Source organism: Mastacembelus armatus, chromosome 10, assembly GCF_900324485.2.
Source record: "Mastacembelus armatus chromosome 10, fMasArm1.2, whole genome shotgun sequence".
Classification (NCBI taxonomy): domain Eukaryota; kingdom Metazoa; phylum Chordata; class Actinopteri; order Synbranchiformes; family Mastacembelidae; genus Mastacembelus; species Mastacembelus armatus.
This window is the reverse complement of record NC_046642.1, coordinates 17,033,315-17,051,993: the sequence shown is the minus strand read 5'-3', so window position 1 is coordinate 17,051,993 and position 18,679 is coordinate 17,033,315. Positions and strand designations below refer to the sequence as shown.

The 18,679-nt window shown below is 41.1% G+C and overlaps 1 protein-coding gene across 2 annotated transcripts; it reads left to right on the top strand.

Moving 5' to 3' along the window:
- Positions 1 to 904: 904 nt before the first annotated feature.
- Positions 905 to 17,605, top strand: adam19b (ADAM metallopeptidase domain 19b). 2 transcript variants are annotated; one of them, XM_026330279.2, is made up of 23 exons: positions 905 to 1,199; positions 1,461 to 1,573; positions 1,697 to 1,767; positions 8,007 to 8,085; positions 8,324 to 8,400; positions 9,824 to 10,028; positions 10,149 to 10,214; positions 11,258 to 11,329; positions 11,437 to 11,603; positions 11,817 to 11,901; positions 12,155 to 12,294; positions 12,873 to 13,050; positions 13,139 to 13,228; positions 13,448 to 13,643; positions 14,328 to 14,436; positions 14,576 to 14,792; positions 14,974 to 15,051; positions 15,260 to 15,368; positions 15,482 to 15,611; positions 15,774 to 15,876; positions 15,954 to 16,325; positions 16,421 to 16,518; positions 16,601 to 17,605. In XM_026330279.2, exons 1-23 carry the CDS (start codon positions 1,082 to 1,084, stop codon positions 16,605 to 16,607), a joined length of 2,880 nt encoding a protein of 959 aa, XP_026186064.1. In that variant the 5' UTR covers positions 905 to 1,081; the 3' UTR covers positions 16,608 to 17,605. The 2 variants fall into 2 exon arrangements, with proteins under 2 accessions (XP_026186064.1, XP_026186063.1); XM_026330278.2 differs by having other exon boundaries at positions 15,479 to 15,611.
- Positions 17,606 to 18,679: the final 1,074 nt, after the last annotated feature.

Below are 18,679 nucleotides of genomic sequence, written 5' to 3'. Positions count from 1 at the left end.
TCGACATAAGACCTTATAGAATAGAAGACATCCTAGAAACCAAAACGTGTGGGGGCATGTGGTGCGTTATTTAAAGACAGCATGTGTTTACATGCAGGGCCTAAACTTAATCCCACTGGGCTACTGGTTGGAAAATACCAGTACCAATATTCCACACAACCTAACTAAAATTGGACTTTAATATTTCTTATAAAATATCTTCTGGTCTAGGTTCGGATCCGGTATGCAGCCATTGATATAAAAGCAGTCATTTTCATGTCTTAACTTTTTTCTAAAAAAAAAAACTCTGAAATAATAATAAATAATAAACTGTCATAATGTTATCTGTCGGCAAAGCCACCACTGGTATCCATTAAAGGGACATATCTGTTTTTTAAAAGGTGTAACTGTCAGACATGCAGCTGAGATAGTCACCTTGGAATAATGTGTAAAGACTGCAAAAACTGAATTATGGGAATTTTTACCTTTTTTGTTCTGCCAACACTCAGTGAGTGCAGCATTATAACGATGCATTTCAATCTAATTTAACAAATATCAGTTTAATAACCATGAGGAGTAGAGCTTCCTACTCAGGTGTGGACAACTTTGTGGGTTCTGGGTGAGTTTTAAAACGGAAGTCTCCTCCCAAACAACCGGCAGGATCAATGTTGTCGAATGATGATTATTTAACTACCATGATGATGGTGATTATGAAGGATTCAAATTGAACTTAACTTGCATAGGTCCGTGCGCATTTGCCAATCTATCCATAAAATGTTTAAACTCTATGACCGTAAGCGCGATTTCTGTGTGTCCAGTTGCTTCACCCGTATCTTTTTATATCCTTGTCTAACCTCAGTCAACAGCTCAATGTGTGTGTGTGTGTGTGTGTGTGTGTGTGTGAGAAAGGGAGGGGTTGAGCAGAGAGATGTGAGCCCCTCGGTCTCTGTAAGCATCTCATTCAAAGCAGCAGCAGCAGAAGCCTATCGCAATGTCTCACCGACGGCGTTTCCTGTGATGTGAACCACCGCAGGCTGGTTTTTCCGCACATGTAGCATATGCCTCAGTTTAGCACATCCACTCGGAGCCTTTGGTTTTTAGAATGCGTCCAGGAGCGCGTCGTCGTCCTCTCGATGCCGCGCAGCCCTCTCTGTGTCTGTGTCTCATAGTTTTCCTCCACTGTGCCGAGGCTGCTGTGTCTGAAGGCGGTGTATACAATGGTAAGTGCGTTTTTTTAATAACATCTTTAAAAATCTTGCAACACCTATATCGAGATTGCCATTGCACTAGAGATTTTTTTTTGTTTAAATTTGACTCTTGGCTAAATGTCGGTATTCATATATTTTATGAATGCTTTATGCTTTATGAGTCATCCAGTTTGCAAATGAATGGAGTGCACTGTAGATTATCTATTCTGTAATGTGGTCACTTAACATGGTTCCTATTTTGATCTGTTTATTTATCTATTTATTTTTCCCCAGGGATAAATAAACATGGTTCACTGAAGAGCATCCTGGAGAACACACAGAGTTACGAGATTACTAATCCCATTTGGCTGCAGCCTCACCTGCACAGGAGGTCTGCCAACAAAGAGGTGAGTCAGTCCGTCGTCCTGTCAGCTTGGCTAACCAAATTATTAAGACTGACACACATTTAAATCTTGATGCAGCCTCCTGCTACCTGATGCTACCTGCAGTATATCTGTGTTTTCTTCCAGCATCCTGCAGAGGCACAGGTTCTGATTGGAGCAGAAGGCCAGGAGCTCAGACTACACCTGGAGAAAAATGAGTGAGTGATCTAAGTAGAGTTATAAATAAGATTAGAAGAACTGAATGGGTGGCAGCTTTTGGTGTAGTTCACAGTAGTAAAGTAATGCTTCTTAGCAATAGGTAAGAAAGAGACCAAATACAGCTTGTGTCACATTATTCCTATGGGGGTAATTCGGGTTAGAGTATCAATACTGGACTGTGTATCCTTAGACATCCACAAGACTTCCCAGCTAACCCTGTTTATTTGCCCAGATGTTAGCTGTTATATAGACATATTTAAAGGTCAGTGCCCCTTGTGGGTGTAGAGGGGGGCATGACGGCAAAAAAGGAGGGTGAGGATTTTGGACGACAGAGGGTTGACACCCGATCTGTGCGCCTTGGGCAAACAGGAAGAAAGAGTGTGCCTCTGCATCTAACATCCTGTAATCTGATGGAGCGGTTCCTGTCCAGTAACAATAGGATGGTGATAGGAAGCGAGCAGCGTATCTCAGTCCTTTAATGGACAGTGTGACGGCTGAGTGGGACAGCAGACAGGGCTGCAGCTCTGGAGGTGTCAGTGGGTACAACAGAGCTGAGGTTCATCTCTTTTGAATTTCAGCCATCAGACAAGTGGAATGGGAAGTGCTTTATGAGCATTACAAGCAAAGTCCAGTTTTCCCAACTAATGTATTCTCTCTCTATCATTCATTCACTCACAGACGCCCACATTAACAATCTATGACTCCACTGTGTCTGACTGACCATCCCCTGAGGGATTTGCCCTCCTGAGCTACCTCCCCCACAGGTGGTCACACAGTTAGATTTCCTCCTGGGCAAGGAATTTTCATCAGTCACATATACTGTTTGTTTACATATGTGTGGTTGAGTTAGAGACTACTAAGGATTTGTTGAAACCTTTATAGTCTTTCAGGTGGCCCAAAATGAGATAAATGTGGTTTTAACTGCCACATGAAATAGTTGAAACTTATTCTAAGAAACAGAAAACACAATGTAGTTGAAATGTTTAAATTCCCATCACTCATAAGGAAGGATACTATATCTTGAAATCATTTCTGTGCAACGTCTCATCCGTTTCCTCAAACAAGAAAACAGTTTATATTTCATCACTGCTCACTTCTGCTAGATTAAAGGACAAAAGTGCAATGATGTGAGAAATATTAGTTATGAATATGTTACAAAAACAGGATTTATTAAAAATGAAATAGTATCTTATTATTATCTTAATAAAGCCAGTACTCGCTGCAGCATAGTCATAGTGCAAAATATATCTTAGAGACAGTGCTGTGAAAAAGTATTTCCCCCTTCCTGATTTATTTGTTTGGTTGTTTATTTATTTATTTTATGCATATTTGTCACACTCAAATGATTCAGATCATCAAACAAGTTATAATATTACACAAAGATAACCAAGGTAAATACATAATGCATTTTTTAAATGACAATTTTATTTATGAAGGGAAAAAAAAGGGATCCACACCTTATCTTTTTACTGAAAGTGAGCCCAACGTTTGAAATTCTTCATTCACCAGTTTTTAATGACAAAATCTGTATATTTTAATGCTGCACTGAGTCAGCACTGTCACGTTCAGATATTAGGGGACAGTGTGTTGAAAGGGGACTATATATTAAAACTTTAACCATATGGTTTGACCCTTTACAAGAAATTGTTTTATAGCATTCAAAGAAATAACTTGCCTGCTTCTCTTTGTAGACCATTTATTTAGTCCAAGGTTTACCACTGGCCAGTGTTTCCCCTATATAGTGAATCCCATACTGTGTTTTGTGGAGGCCTCTTGCAGTTGGATCTTATAGAATTAGTGAGGAAGACAGTGATTTGTGTCAGGGAAGATCAGTTTCTTCAGTTTAGAGAGAAGCCAGAGAAATTGCTGCCGGTGTCTATCTCTGTGTCCTGGCTACTCCTTTGTGCCCTCTTTGGCCCTGCAACTGTTAACTCTGACAGTCGGCAGATAAGGAAGGATTCAAACTAGTTGTGGGATAGTCTTGATCTTGACTTTATCGCCCCACTTCATTTATACATCTCATTTTTTTCTGCTCTTGCTCTTGGTATTCCAGTCACCTCATTTGTTCCTCACTTAATGCATCGCTTAATCAAAGCATGGAAGGCATGGCTGTGAGGTTTTGTGGGCATCAGTGTTCCCCGTGGTTGGAGTCCAGACTCAGTCCATTTATGTCCTCTCTGGTCCTGCATGTTAATGTGGTGGTGCGTGTGCGCCTGTGTCTTTTTTTGGTTTGTATGTGCATTGCTGTGGCTGTGTGTGTGTGTGTGTGTGTCTGCCTGAGCTTTTATCTTAATGAAAGGCTATAGTGCACCCAGAGAGGGTTGACTTGGTTAAGAGCCAGGCAGGAGCTGTAGTTTGCTGACTCAGAGTGCAGGAAACGGGATGTAAAAACAGAGAGAGAGGGGGAAATGGTGTAAGAACGTGAATGATGAACCGCAGGAGAAGGACTGAAGTTAGAAAAGTCAAGCAAAGAGGAATGTAGCGACCTCCAGGCTCAGTTTGCAGGAGTTGTGTGTGTCTCCTTCAAGTATGAACTGTGTGGATGTTCTTATTTCCTCGTCTGCATGACTTTCTCTGTTCTTCTGTTTCGCACCTTTCCTGTACTCCCTTAAGTGCATGAACCTGAATTAAGCGCTCCACTGGGAAATGTCCACATCATCTCCTCTCTTCTTATCTCGTCCTCACCTCATTTGTCTTTCACTGTCCAGCCTTAAAACGAGCACCTCATTTTTTCTCTTTTTTTTTCTTCCCTCACTGTTATTCCCAAGGGTCCTGGTACAAATATAGGCTGCATCTCCTGTGCACTTTTTGAGGTCAGGGCTCAGGAGACCATGGCCACACGCAGATGGACAGACAACACATTTGTACACACAAAGAACAAAAACAAGACTTGAATCACAGGCCTGATGGATTACAGGTCGAGGGAGCAGACAGCAAGAGATGCATTTGCTTGTCCTTCTTTCCCTTTTTGTCCATGTTTAGTCTCACAGTGGTGCAGTCCTTTGTGCTCAGATGTCTTAATCCTGGTGTTAGTTTTGTGGCGGGGAAACACTCACACACAGGGCTTCAGAAGACAGAGCAGTGGCTGCCCTGTGCAATAAAAGCCTCTTAATCATCCGCTGCTGAGTGGCACTTGCATCAGCCTTCTCCCTTCCTCCCTCCTCCAATGTGCAGTGATGTCATCTGATACTATGAGAGAATGCGACCCACTGACCCCAGTGCATTACCCTACTCCCTGCACTCTTCTGTGCCCCCGTCACTATCTTCCAAGTACATTAGCATTACTCCCCCACCCCTCCTCTCCTCTCCAATGAGGCTAAACCAAGCCTTTGTCTCAGCCTCGCTGACAGACTGTCCTGATTCAGCTGCTCAATCACAGCATCTGTCTGCTTGTTGGGCGACATCCAAACTCTGCGCTCCAGCCCCCACATAAAAGGTTTTTACAACCTTGATTTGAAAATTGTCAGACTTACCAGAATGCAATTAGGCATGAGGGTTTGGGTTATTCCAAGTGTGTTGGTACAGATTTGAACACTGGTTGACTCACAGCTGGGCTATGAAATGAGTAAACTCTTCAGTTCAGTCTATGCCACCCGTGGCTGGACCAGTCAAGGCTGAGTTCTGAGGTCTTTTACAAATCTGAGACAGACGTAGAAATTAGGAGCTGAAATGATCAGCTGATTAATCAGTTTATTGTTTCAATCATTTTCATGCAGAAATTCCCAAGATTTGCTGTTTGTGCATTTCAATGGACAAAACTAGAAAAAGTAATAGGCATGGTCATTCTGCATTAAGAAGTACAAAAACAGTTTTGTGTTATAATTGCATGGTGTTATTTAATGCAGTCCAGAGTACTTTGTGGTGCAGGTTAGCGTCACCTTGCAGAAGACCTGTATTGTTTTGGATAAAAATGAATAAAATCAGTTTGCAAAATGATGACATCATTACTGAATGTGCATTGCATTTTCCCTCATATTTTCACTACAAATTTGCTTGAAGCTATTTTCTTTTCTTTCATCACTGAGCACTAATGCATACTGTATAATACAACTTTATTATCCAGAAGAGTAGTGAGTTGTCTTTTACCAGACCACAGGTGCAGAGTACATTGTTAAGACTGTGACGAGGCAAAATGAAACTGAACGGTATTTTCAGTTGTGGTTGTTTGTTCAGTCTGATGACAGGTGTAATGTTTCACCTTAAGTTCTTTGTAACGGTTAAAGTGCACTGACATTTGGCACCGCCTCAGTGGCGCTGACATTGTAAACTATAGTAACCATGCCAAGTACAGTACACTGGGCGATTTCAAAGTTTTTGGAGACATGAATTATCCTTTAGCTGATGGCTGTTATTAATGGGATGTTGTGCATATTTGTCACACAGCAGTAGATTATATATCCATAGGTCTGGTGCTCAACACTGTGTTATCCCCAGGGACTTGTAAGTCAGTACAGTTTATCTCAGTCAGCTGCTGATGGCATATGAGAAGAATGAAGAAGAATAAGAGTCATTATATATTTCCTCATGGAAGAAGTGATCGCCCTTCCTTCATAGCAACTGTGGAACAGCAACAGAGTAACGTTCAGTCAGTCCTCAGCCATTCTGTTAGCCTGCCAGAGACAGAGGAGTTACATAGATGAGAGGAAACCCTGATGGGAATATTTGGGGGGTTAGAGAAGCAGGAAAACTAGAAGAAGGACAGATATAAATGAGGTTAGAAGGTCACATCACAACACAGCAGGAGTCATCCCATTTAGGGTGACATCAGACGGATATATTACTACTGAGCAATGATTTTTAAGACTGCTTTTAGACTGCTTGTGATTGTACACACAGTACTTTGCAGTCCCCCAACCTCATAATGGTAATCTTTTAAAGGACGAAGCAGCCATTTTCTGTCTTTGACTTGCTTTGTGGCTGATTGCATCAACAGGCTGTCATTGTTTGAAGAGGCCTGTCTCCTTCAGGGCATCTGATGTGAGGACAAAGGAAAAATCCCCATCTGCCCTTCATTTGTCTTCATCATCCTTTAAAGGAACAGTTGAGAAATTGGAAAGAGGAAATGTGTCACTTTGCTTTCTGGCCGAATGTTAGATTAGAACACCAATACTGATCTAACGCCCGTGTGGTTAATGTGAAGCTACACTCTGGAGCTGGTTAGTTTAGCATGAAGATTGAAAACAGCCCCACATCGTCTGTGACGCATTAACTAAATTCACCTACCACAGCCGCTTAACGATTGATTGAGTGGAGGTACAGCCACAAGGTAGCTATGATTGAAAATAAATGAAGATAGTAATAAATAAATCATGTCAGTGGGACTTATCTGGATGGGGCATCTTAGGACTGTCTCAGGCCTGTTTGAGATTTCAGTCGAACCCACTGTTTCAACCGGCATCACCAGATACATGTATAGTTTCTCTCCAGCTTGATTTCAGTGCAGTACAGCTTGTGTGATAAATCCTGAATCAGACTGTAGAAGGAGAGAGGAGAGAAGAAAAGCAAAAGAAAACCAGCTGTGAGGCAGACAATGTTTATGAATGAAAACAGGAAGAATGGATTGAGCCAGAGTTGGAAGGAGAAAGACAGGAAAACAAGCATCTGTCTCCAGGACGTAAATATTGGACCGGAACGTTGACACAAGTTTGACAGAAACAGCCAATAACAGACACTCACATACACACAGATGGTCAGTAAGACAAAAGTAATGTTTTAAGACAATAAAAAGTATATTTCTTTAGATATGTGCATGTCTGCTGTGCAGCTTGCATTGTATTCTAATGGAGAAAAAATAGAAAGATATTATTGAATTATATCTCTATAATATAAATGCAGCCTGGACATACAGACAAACCTAAACTCTCAGTGTATACAGATTTTTCTCCTACCTCAGCTCTCCAGATAGTTAAAAAAAAAAAAAAAAAAACACATGGATTTTAATAGAGCCATATCATGTTCCCACCTTTTTCTTCCTATTTTCTTCTTTATCAAAGGATGTTTGTCTAAATCTTTAAAGCAGTCTGGATTTGTAGAGTGTCTCCAGAAGAATGAATGTTTTATGAGCTGTGGGCTGCAGGAGAGAATCAGTCTTCTTCTATCTCCCTTTTCCTGCAGCTTTTAATGTTCTCTATTTCTCACCATCTCTCCGTCGTATTGTTGCTGTTTTAGGAGATTGAATGCCTGTCACTACATTTATTCACTTGCAAATTGTCACTGACTTTTTGTTGTTTTTACACAGACAGCTATTGGCCCCCGGATATCAGGAAATATGGTACACTCCCGATGGTGCTCGCAAGTCCTCCTCTCCCGCAAACACGGTAAGTCTAAGAGACAGTTTGATGTTCTTAAACTGCAGAGGTGAGGTGTAAAGGATCACAGAATCGAGAAAAGCACCAGTGCAGTTGATCAAATTTAATGGTGTATGGAGATAAAAATGCCACATTTTCTACTTACTTCACAAGATCCTTGGTTGAAGGGCAGTCTCTCTTATTGCTGTGTCACCCCAATTACCTACACAGAGATCTGTGTTGAGCTGTCTTTGCTTTTGTCATCCAGGAAAACTGTTTCTACCATGGTGCGGTTCTGGGCATGGAAGGCTCCAGTGTTGCTGTCAGCACATGCTCAGGACTCAGGTACGTAAAACCACAAGCTGTAAATTTTCTGATATTTCCTCAAAATAGTGAAGGATGTTTCCTAGATTCTACGAATCTCCCACAAGACTTAACTTTAGTTAGAATAAAAGGCTGTCATGAAGATAATGTAGCTTTTTTAGTTAGGAGCAAGGAGGGAACTTTCAGTTTCTCTCAGCTTTTTCAGCAAAAGAGTAAAGAGGTGCAAGAAGTGTAGATAGGAGAAAGTATTTGCAGTTTCAGGAAGGTGATTCAGGTTTGTGATTGAGCTTATAAAAGAGTTTGAGCTGCATCTCAATGTATTAAAGCTTTAACTGCGTTAGCATCAAGCATCAGCCACAGTTCATTTGTGTTCACCTGACATACGACACATTCAAGGCCAGCAAAAAGAAATGTTCTATTTTTATGTAATATTTCACAAGATGCCACTTTGAAATAAGTTTAAACATATGCAGTAGATCCATTGATTTTGAATATCCAAATAGATTTGCTGAAAAAGTGCTTGTTGAGCAACATACAGCAAGAGGGTCAACCACAATTCCTTAATTATTCGTAGCTTTTGAGTTCTTGCTAGAAATTTCATCACTAGGTTAGGAGCTCTCAAAGAGAATTCTTTGGAGGATAAAGTGTGTAATATTTATTTGTGAACATGACTTTGTGGATGAGAAATAGTTGTAACCAAAGCGAACAGAGCTCTTCAAATCATGATTAAATAGATGGCACGAAGGTGACAGGAAACAGTTGTGTGTGTCCAGTAGGTTAGTAGGTCATTGGCTCTGGAGTTGGTTCACTGAGTACAGCTCAGTATGGAAAGCCTGTGTGGAACAGCTGATACTTCCTGCTGGAGACAAACAGAGGGGAGAGGCCGGCAACAGAGAATGAACTGATATGCACTGACAGAAATCATAGCCATATGTGCGTTTTTGTAGGTTCTTTGCTCTGCATCTGGAGGATGAGTGGATAGATCTCTTTATTAATGTAGATTCTCTGGAGAAATGCAAACATAGCACAGAGGGACGCTAACATGTGGGCGTCTGACCTTTCCAGATGTTTTCTACAGCTGCTTGACCCTGCTGCTGTGTGAATACACGTGTGTTTGTGTAGAGGCGCCTGTACTCATAAGTGGTTTTGTGCAGAAGCCAGAGGATTCTGTTTCTCTGTCTGTCCCAGCTGATCTTCCTTTATACACACTAGTAAATCACCCAAGACACACACTAGTAAATCACCACAGTCAAACACACACACAAAAAAAATCTGATCTGACATGTAATCATGTGTTTTTTTTTCTAGGAACTTACATGCAATATTATAACATTTAGGTGCAGTGGCTATTATTGGGGTTCATAACAGATACAATAAATGATTCACATTGATTTTCATGAACTATGAATGGGTGGAACAATTAAACAGTGCCCTGTTTCCCCAGGGGTCTTATTTCTCTGAACACAAGCGTCAGCTACCTGATAGAGCCTGTTCCTACTTCCACGGACTCAGAGCAGCATGCTGTCTTTAGAGCTGAGAGTCTCCATCTTCCCAGAGGCAGCTGCCTGCATCACCATGGCAACAAGGAGCATGAGGGTGGAGTTAATGACTTCATCCATGGATTTCTGTCAGCACATCAGAGCAAGAGGGTGAGTTGAGGCAGGACAGCAACCACCTGCCTGAAAAACAAAAAAAAAAAACTTGCACAAAATGCATGACAAAATGTTCACTATATATTCTCTATTAAACAGTTCTGTTGACGTTTTCAGGAAAAAAGGGATCTGAGCCAGAATATGAAGTATGTAGAGCTGCTGATAGTGGCAGACAAGGCTGAGGTGAGGGCACTGCTGTGCATATGTTCATATTTAGACACTTACTTAACCAGATGGCAAAGTTTTTCTTATGCTTTTAAATGTGGGATTAGAGGGTGTAAGAGTAATGAGATCATTGTAACACTACAGTTCATTTAGACCACAGCTGGCCCCACCTGCAGAACTATTGGCATATTAGAAATTGTTAGATTTTAATTTCATGGGATGTTTTCGTGAGTCTGTGCATTTTTTTTTTTCCTTCTAATATTACACTGTATATCTCTGTATATGACAGAGAGGAAGAGATTGACTCGCCATTTTACATGCCAGATTTGTAAGCTAGCAAAACAAAACAAATAGGGATAAAGAAAAAAGACAATGTACACTGTGGACAAGACTTTGTTTTGCAAGACCTGAGCAAGGAGTAGTCTGATGGAGGACAGGTGTCAGACTTCAGTAATGAGAACTGAGTTGAAGAGGAACCCGCAGAATCTGAGCTTGAACCTCCACGAGAAAAAAAAAACAAAAGGTCCTCTGTTACTATGTCCACACCAGGTAGGGAGGGTCACTACACAGACATTATTTTCTGAATACAAATTGATTTAGTATTTGGAAACATATCTCCTATAAGGGATGCGAGCGGCCTGTGTGTGGAGAGTGAGGGTAGAGAGCTTTTGCCCCAGCTGTGTGCAACAGGTTTGTTTGGCCCAGTTGAACCAGGTGGAACTATATTGTGTTTCGTATTATATTTTGTTATTCTTCATGTTAGTCATGTCACGCACACACACCCACACAGATGCATACAGACAAAATAGGAAGGAGAAGAAGTGTTAATACAAATTTTTCCACTTCAACAACTGCTTTATGTGCCCCAACAAGGAAATTATATCTAACGGTCTGGGGCTTGTAGGGGGTGCTAGAATGCTGGTGGTTCTAGTGTTACATAGGTATAAATATAAATCTCTGATTCATATCCTGTATGTGTGAAAAGCCCCTTGTGGTTTGTCAAGATGTGTGGGTCTGTGTAGGTGTGTCTGTTTCAGTGGAGTGTGGTTTTTTTTTTTCAGTTTGAGAAGCATGGGAGTAACCTCGACAAAACCAAACTGAAACTATTGGAAGCTGCAAACTTGGTTGACAAGGTAATGTCAAAAAAAAAAAAAACACAAATGGATTTATCACAGTTCTCTTCCGTAATGACTAGTAAAATTCTGTCTCTCACATTACCTCTGCCTGTCCACGCCTGCAGTACTACAAGGCTTTGAGCATCCGTGTGGCATTAATCGGCTTGGAGGTGTGGACACACCAGGACATGATCAATGTGTCAGACAACCCACACAGCACTCTGGCGGCTTTCCTGTCCTGGAGACGCAAACAACTCCGTGCAATTCCCAACGACAATGCTCAGCTCATCACGTTAGTGTCTCTGACTCCGTGTCTCATCTCTCTCCCTTCATTTGATGTTTTTCACACTTTCATTCTCCCTGTCTTCTCTAAGCTTTCTGCTTCATGGAACAGATCTTTCGGTTGATGTCATCTTCATTGTATGAGACAATAACCAGCGTTAGGTTTACTCTGGTGGACCATTGTGCAGCTGGAACTAATAAGCAGTGACATTTTTGTCTCCAGGGGGAAGTCATTCCAGGGTACCACGATCGGGCTGGCACCTCTCAAAGCCATGTGTTCTGATTACCAGTCTGGTGGAGTGAACTCGGTGAGGGACAAGTCTAAACAAACAACAGTCCTCTGCATATGCAGGTCTTTCTTTCTGTCAAACATAAATCAAGATATTCTTCCTATTAGGAGACATCATCATCAATATAATCACTGACAAAAATAACATGCATGGTTAAACAGTTAATTATTGGAATATGATCAAATAAGACCTGTATGATGAGGTTTTCATTATTGTTACTGTGAGGAAACACTGATGATGACAAATCTTAAAGTCGTCTTTAATTCAACAGGACCACTCAGATCCAGCTGTTGGTGTTGCTGCCACCATGGCACATGAGATGGGCCACAACTTTGGCATGAGCCATGACAGTGAGGGCTGCTGTCAGGCGAGAGCAGAGGACGGGGGATGCATTATGGCTGCTGCTACTGGGTATTACACACAAATTACTCACAAAAACTATATATATATATGTATGTATTCCTTTCTCACCCCTGAGAGCTCTGATGATGTGACCCGCAATTTGGGGGTACCGATTACCACAGGGACCACTGGTGCCTTCACCTTCCACATCTTTTCTAGTTCTTCTTTCAGCCCTTGTATTTCTCAAGCTTCTCATTATTCCTTCTTTCTGATGTTGCCATCACTTGGGATTTCCACATCTACCACTACAGCTTTCTTCTGCTGTTTGTCCACCACTACTATGTCCGGTTGGTTAGCCATCACCTGTTCAAGTCCCGACCAGGGCACCACCAGCTTAGGCAAAGTCCCTAACCCTACTGGCCTACCTCATTACATATGAGTCTCTTTAAACACAGAGTCATACTGGCTCAGACACCAACAAGGTCTGTGTGAGGTGCTAGGGAACCAAGGCAATCTGATGAGAACTGGGCTACTAGAACACAACACTCATGAATGAGGGCTGAGAATATATATATACATATATATAAATTATGATAAAAAAGAAAAACCATAATCATTTACATACTTTTGCTTCTTTCATGATGCAGACACCCATTTCCACGTGTATTTAATGGTTGTAACCAGAGGGAGCTGAAGAGCTACCTAGACTCTGGAGGAGGAAAGTGTCTTTTCAACTTGCCTAACACCAGTGTCATGTTTGGAGGGCAGCGCTGTGGCAATGGTTACCTGGAAGATGGAGAGGAATGTGACTGCGGAGAAGAAGAGGTCAGTGTGGGTGGTTGTTTGTGACATGTCCATGGATTGTTTATCTTGGATATTTTTGCCAGGACTCACAATTCACTCCTTTGTGTAGGAATGCACCAGTCCCTGCTGCAATGCCAATAACTGCACTTTAAAAGCTGGAGCAGAGTGTGCCCATGGTGTCTGCTGTGATAACTGCAAGGTACTGACACTAAAATCTGAAACAAAAACATACAAAAAAAAAGAAAGAATATAAATATATATAAAAAAAAAGAATATATTATCAGGGCTAGTTCTAATATCCAATACTATTAGATACTGTAGTGCTTCTTCAATTAGTGCGCTACAATGACTTTTTGACTCTTTAGTGGTTCTGATGCTTCCTGAACTTCTTGTCTTCTCTTCATTTGTCACCATCTAGTTGAAGACCCCAGGTGTGCTGTGCCGTGCCCCTTCAGGGCCATGTGACCTGCCGGAGTACTGTGATGGGAAGGCGGAGTCTTGTCCTGCTAACTTCTATTTGCTGGATGGTACGTCGTGCGCAGGCGGACAGGCCTACTGTTACACCGGCATGTGTTTGACCCTGGAGCAGCAGTGTCAGTCACTGTGGGGACGAGGTGAGGAAACTGGTTGCCTATAACCTGTAAACATGTTTCAAAATGGGCTGTTTTCAGGGAATGCCACTTTTTGACTTCCTGTTAGGGATTTAGAGTCCAACAGGTTTGACTAAAAATGACATAGTTCTTTTATTAAAAAAAATCCAACATTATTGTTATTAGACCAAGTGTATAGATGCTGGATCTGTCAAATATAATTTCATATTAGACACATTATTGATGCATTAATCCAAAAACACAGATAATGCATTTTAATTTTCTACTCAAGACTCAATAGAAAACATTGTGCCACCTAAAGTAGAGTTCTAAAATAGTTCTATGTTCTATGGTTATAATGGCATAACGGGTTGATAAACGTTTTCATGAGACGATCAGTTTTAATATAGCCTTACTCGTAAAGATGAGTATAAGCAAAGACATCAAATAGAGCAGTTTTCTGTGTACGCTGAAGCAGAGATGCTGCTGGGTGGAGATAAAGAGGAGCACTCAGTGGGTCACAGGGCAGAGACTGTTGGACATTGTCCATAATAGTGAGGGATGCCATCTGGTCTCTGTCAATTGGTCGCATAACACTTTGTGTTACCATGTTACTGCATGCGTATGATACTGGGTGCGTTACTTTGGTGTTGTGTGTAGGCGGCAGCATTTATAGGTGTCTGTGCATTGTCTTTGTGCCAACCACAGATGGTCGCCCGGCTCCTGACCTGTGTTTTGAGAAGGTAAACGAAGCTGGGGACATGTATGGGAACTGTGGCAAAGATCTGTTTGGGAAATACAGGAGCTGTAAGAACAGGTGAAGATTAAAACATTTATATAATTGGTTTCGAGGAGAGCATCATACTTTCCTTAGAAACGTTCACATCTTGAGTGTGTGTTTACATACAGTATTAATCTCTACAAAATGATCATACAGTTTTTGTAATTTCTTCCAGGGATGCAAAATGTGGAAAAATCCAGTGTTTAACTTCAGCCTCTAAGCCCATTGAAAACAATGCTGTCCGCATAGAAACCACAGTCAGTGTGGGCAGCAAGAGGATCCAGTGCATGGGAACACATGTGTACAAGCCTGGGCAGGGAGATGAGGAGGCACAGGGTGACACTCTGGATCCAGGCCTGGTCATGGCAGGCACCAAGTGTGGTGACGACTCGGTGAGAGTCACACATCTATGGTGATGTAATACAAGGGAATTTACAGTCGTGACAGGGAGCTTGCATTGGATATCTTTTTTCTGTATTTATTGTACTTGTCAGATGGACACATTCATGGTTGGCAGTTGAGTATTTAATGACAAAAAAAACTCTGAATCTGTTCCTCTCCTCCTTTTAACAGATTTGCTTTAATGGGGAATGCCGCAATGCATCTTTTCTCAGAGCTGATGTGTGCAATGCCAAGTGCCACGGACACGGGGTAGGTTTCCATTAGTGTGAGGAATGATACTGTGAGATGGATTTGGGCAAGTTTGACCGCTCGCCCACTAATATTGGAAATGGCAGCCTTGGCACTGCTGCAAGTATCTAGATTCTTACTTTAATTAAAAGTAGCAACACAAATATGTAAAAATGTTCTGTATAGAAACATTTACGTGAATTTAATAGGTAATATGTTCTCTCACTAGCTGTGCAATAACAAACATAACTGCCACTGTGACTCGGGCTGGGCTCCTCCTTGGTGCGACCAGAAGGGGTCAGGTGGGAGCGTAGACAGTGGACCTGTCTTCATCCACAGTGAGAATTATTATTTATTTATTTATTTTTTACAATGTGCATATATTTGCAGTCACAGTTTGTGTTCTCCATTATGATACTTTCTGATTCTTGTCAACTTCATATTCCAGCAGGCAGCCTCCTTCCATTCCTTCTGGTCTTGCCCCTGCTTCTCTTTGTGGTTTTGGCTGCTGTTGGACTGTGGTGCTGCTACAGACATAAGCTCCAGCCACTGAAAACTTCAGCTCCATCTCCAGCTCAAAGGTATGTAGGTATAAAGTATTAATACTGCTGATCTGTTTTTATATTGAACAACAGCTTGTGGGCAGTGTATTTGTTTTCCACACTTGTTTGGATGTGGTGTGAATAGTATAAATATGAATGACGGGTCTGCATATTTGTTTCTAACAATATTTTCATCCACAGTTGTTCAGTCTCAATCGACGACAAGACTTTTTATGCAGATGGTCATATCAAGGGCCATGCCAACCCGACTTTCTTGCTAAAGAAACAGGAGTCAGACAACCTGGTAAAACATTTTTAAAAAGTGCTGTGATTATTGTTTTTGAATATTAGAATAAACTACTGAAATTTGTTTTTCCATAGGGAAAGTCCTCTCCTTGCCCAAGTCCGTCTTGCTCTACCCGGCCAAGACATGCTATTGTGCGTCCCGCAGTCAAGCCTCCTCCCATTCCAGCGTATGCTGCAGAGCAGAGAGCACAGACCTCTCAGCCTCAGATCAAGCCTGTAACGTTTCCTCAAAGACAATACTCTCCTCAGGCTTACACTCCACCTCCTTTTAAATCCACACAGCTGACCGAGCAAAGACGAACCCAGGCTCCTGCACCACCATCAGGACCTCCACCTTTACCTTCTCTGCACACCAAAAGCCACTCACAGCCTTTAACAGTATCTAAGCCCCGTCCAGACCCCCCAAATAGACCTCCACCACCTTGTCCTGTCAACAGACCATCAGCGGTGATTTCTTTTTGCAAACATTTTTAAGTAAAGCTATATGCATATTTTCTTTTGGTAAATTTAACATGAAATGTTTGACTTGTTATTTTATGTAGGTGCAACATCAAGTAAATGGTCTGCAGGTTACCCCAAATGCCATGCAGAAAGAAAAAGCTTCTTTGGCCCCATCTACTGGACAGAAAAAACCAAACAGGTAAAGTTTTTCCTCCTTCTATTGTCAATCCACTGTATACAAACCACTTTTTAACTTCTTATTCTTTCCTTTTCTTTTTTAGAACCTAAACTAAGATCTCAGGGAGACACTGGGGACCACCACTTATGTCCAATAATGGACTGCCTCAAACTGTCTTTTCAGCACCTGGGGAAGAAAATGTGGCATACTTGACACACTTGGTCTGTGAATTGCAGTATATTTATACAAATGTGCAGTCGATTTACAGCAAATTATACCACATATCACGATGAGTATGTTTTAAGTCTAAGATTTAGGCTTAAACAGTGTTTTTCTAAAGTAGCCCTATGAATCTGCTTCATCCACTTAAAACAGCTGGGAATTTAAGAACTTTTGTATGATTATTAATCCAGATGATAATGGAAATGTGAAATTGTGTCAGTAGTGTTGAAATGCTGTTCTGGGACTATTTATTCACAAAGCAAAGCAAGATGAATGTTTACAGTGTAACCTATGTAATAACTATGGTGCCTCTTAAAGAGCATCAGCTCTAAAGGGATATCTTATATTAAGAAAAGATGCCAATAGAAAGGTTTTTTATGTATGAAAAATAATAATGGGCTTTAACTGGACAAACAGGGACCAGTAAAAACCCCATGTGCATGTTGTAAGTGTATGCTTATAATGATGTCTGAGAAGTAGAAAAAAAACTGGTAGAGATCTTTTTTTTTTTTTTATTACATTTGTTTTTGAAATATTTGCACTTTGAACTGTCTTTTTAGTATCAAGTAAATGAGACATAGTTTTTAAAAAAATGACGTAATTACACCATAAAGTTTAAATGTTTCAGTCCCTCCTGACCAAACTGCAATGAATTTACTGTCTTATCTGTGAAGACTATGTGTTCTGTGACTGCAGGACGTGACAGCGATAACCTGTGTGTTATTGTAAAGTACTGCTTAAAGGAGAAAGGGTGATCTGGTTTTATTGGTAATGTGGAAATACAGTCTGTCAGCTGCCTTGTTTTATCTTCATTTCAGACCTATGCAAACTCAGGCACTGTGCAACACTGTAAACTACTGGAAAATAAAAATGTTAGACATTTTAACTGATTGTGTTTGGTTAGTACATATGATGTAACAGAATATAAACAGTTACTTTTCAGATTGAAGAACACAAAGCATTATGAGCTCCCCTATCTGACCACGCACTAAGGAAAAACAAAGGTTGGTAAAAGCAGTACACAGGGAGAAAATGAGGGGACTGGGAAGAGCTGTGGCCTGCAGGGAGGCTAGGAATGTGCAGTGACTGGGAAACAGGTGAGCGAGTGGATGTGAGAGTCGGGAGTTGGAAAAGGAGGACAGAGGACATCAGGTGGACTGAGTAACCAACAAGAGAGCAGGGTGAGGTTCTGTTAAAATACAAATAGGTAAATTGTTTTGTAACTGCACAGTATTAATCTCTGGACGTCCGTCTTTTCATGTTAAAAAAAAATTGTTTAAAAAATGTTTTATTTGTATCTTTTTGTTTTGCACTGCCACTTGGAGGCAGCACAACAACCTGGATATAACACATGAAGTTGATATGGTGAGCATGTAAAACAATGCACGTGGAGCACACATGAAATAATATTCAATTGGTGTCTTGTTTTGGACACCTATATAATGTAAGGCCATTGTTTATTATCGTTTTGCTTTGCTGTCCAACAACTACTGAGAGAATTCCCTCTTTTGCTGTTAAATGCCCACTCTTCACCAGACAGTCACCATCTTTGTGGTCTGGTGCAGGGCAGGCAGTGTAAAGTGGGTTTATCAGACCAGAAAACAGACAACCGCTGTCTGGGAATGCCTGATGTGAGCAGCAAGACCGACCCAAAACAGAGTTGGGTCAAAATCCTCTGTGGGTTTATCACTACAGGCCACAATTCCTTTCAAAATGAATGATTTGTTGTTAAAACTAGTACCTTCAGTATCTATTGTACTGAACAATTTTCATCATAAAACTCTTCAGCTCATGTCTAGTAAGCATTTGTTTTCAAAGTGAACAACTATAATAGCTTATATTTACTGTAGGTGAATTTCTTTTCTTCTTTTTGGACTGAGTTGCTGCTACAGGAGGCCTGTAATGTTCAGGTGCCGCAGGTTTCAGTGTGGGATCACTTTTGTTTGGCTGCAGTGGCCTT

Excerpts from the sequence above, each read along its gene's own strand:
- adam19b (XM_026330278.2), top strand. The coding sequence starts at position 1,082 with ATGCGTCCAGGAGCGCGTCGTCGTCCTCTCGATGCCGCGCAGCCCTCT. Across the intron at positions 15,052-15,259 it reads CCAAGTGCCACGGACACGGG|CTGTGCAATAACAAACATAA; the intron begins GTAGGTTTCCAT and ends TTCTCTCACTAG. Across the intron at positions 16,326-16,420 it reads CTGTCAACAGACCATCAGCG|GTGCAACATCAAGTAAATGG; the intron begins GTGATTTCTTTT and ends TATTTTATGTAG.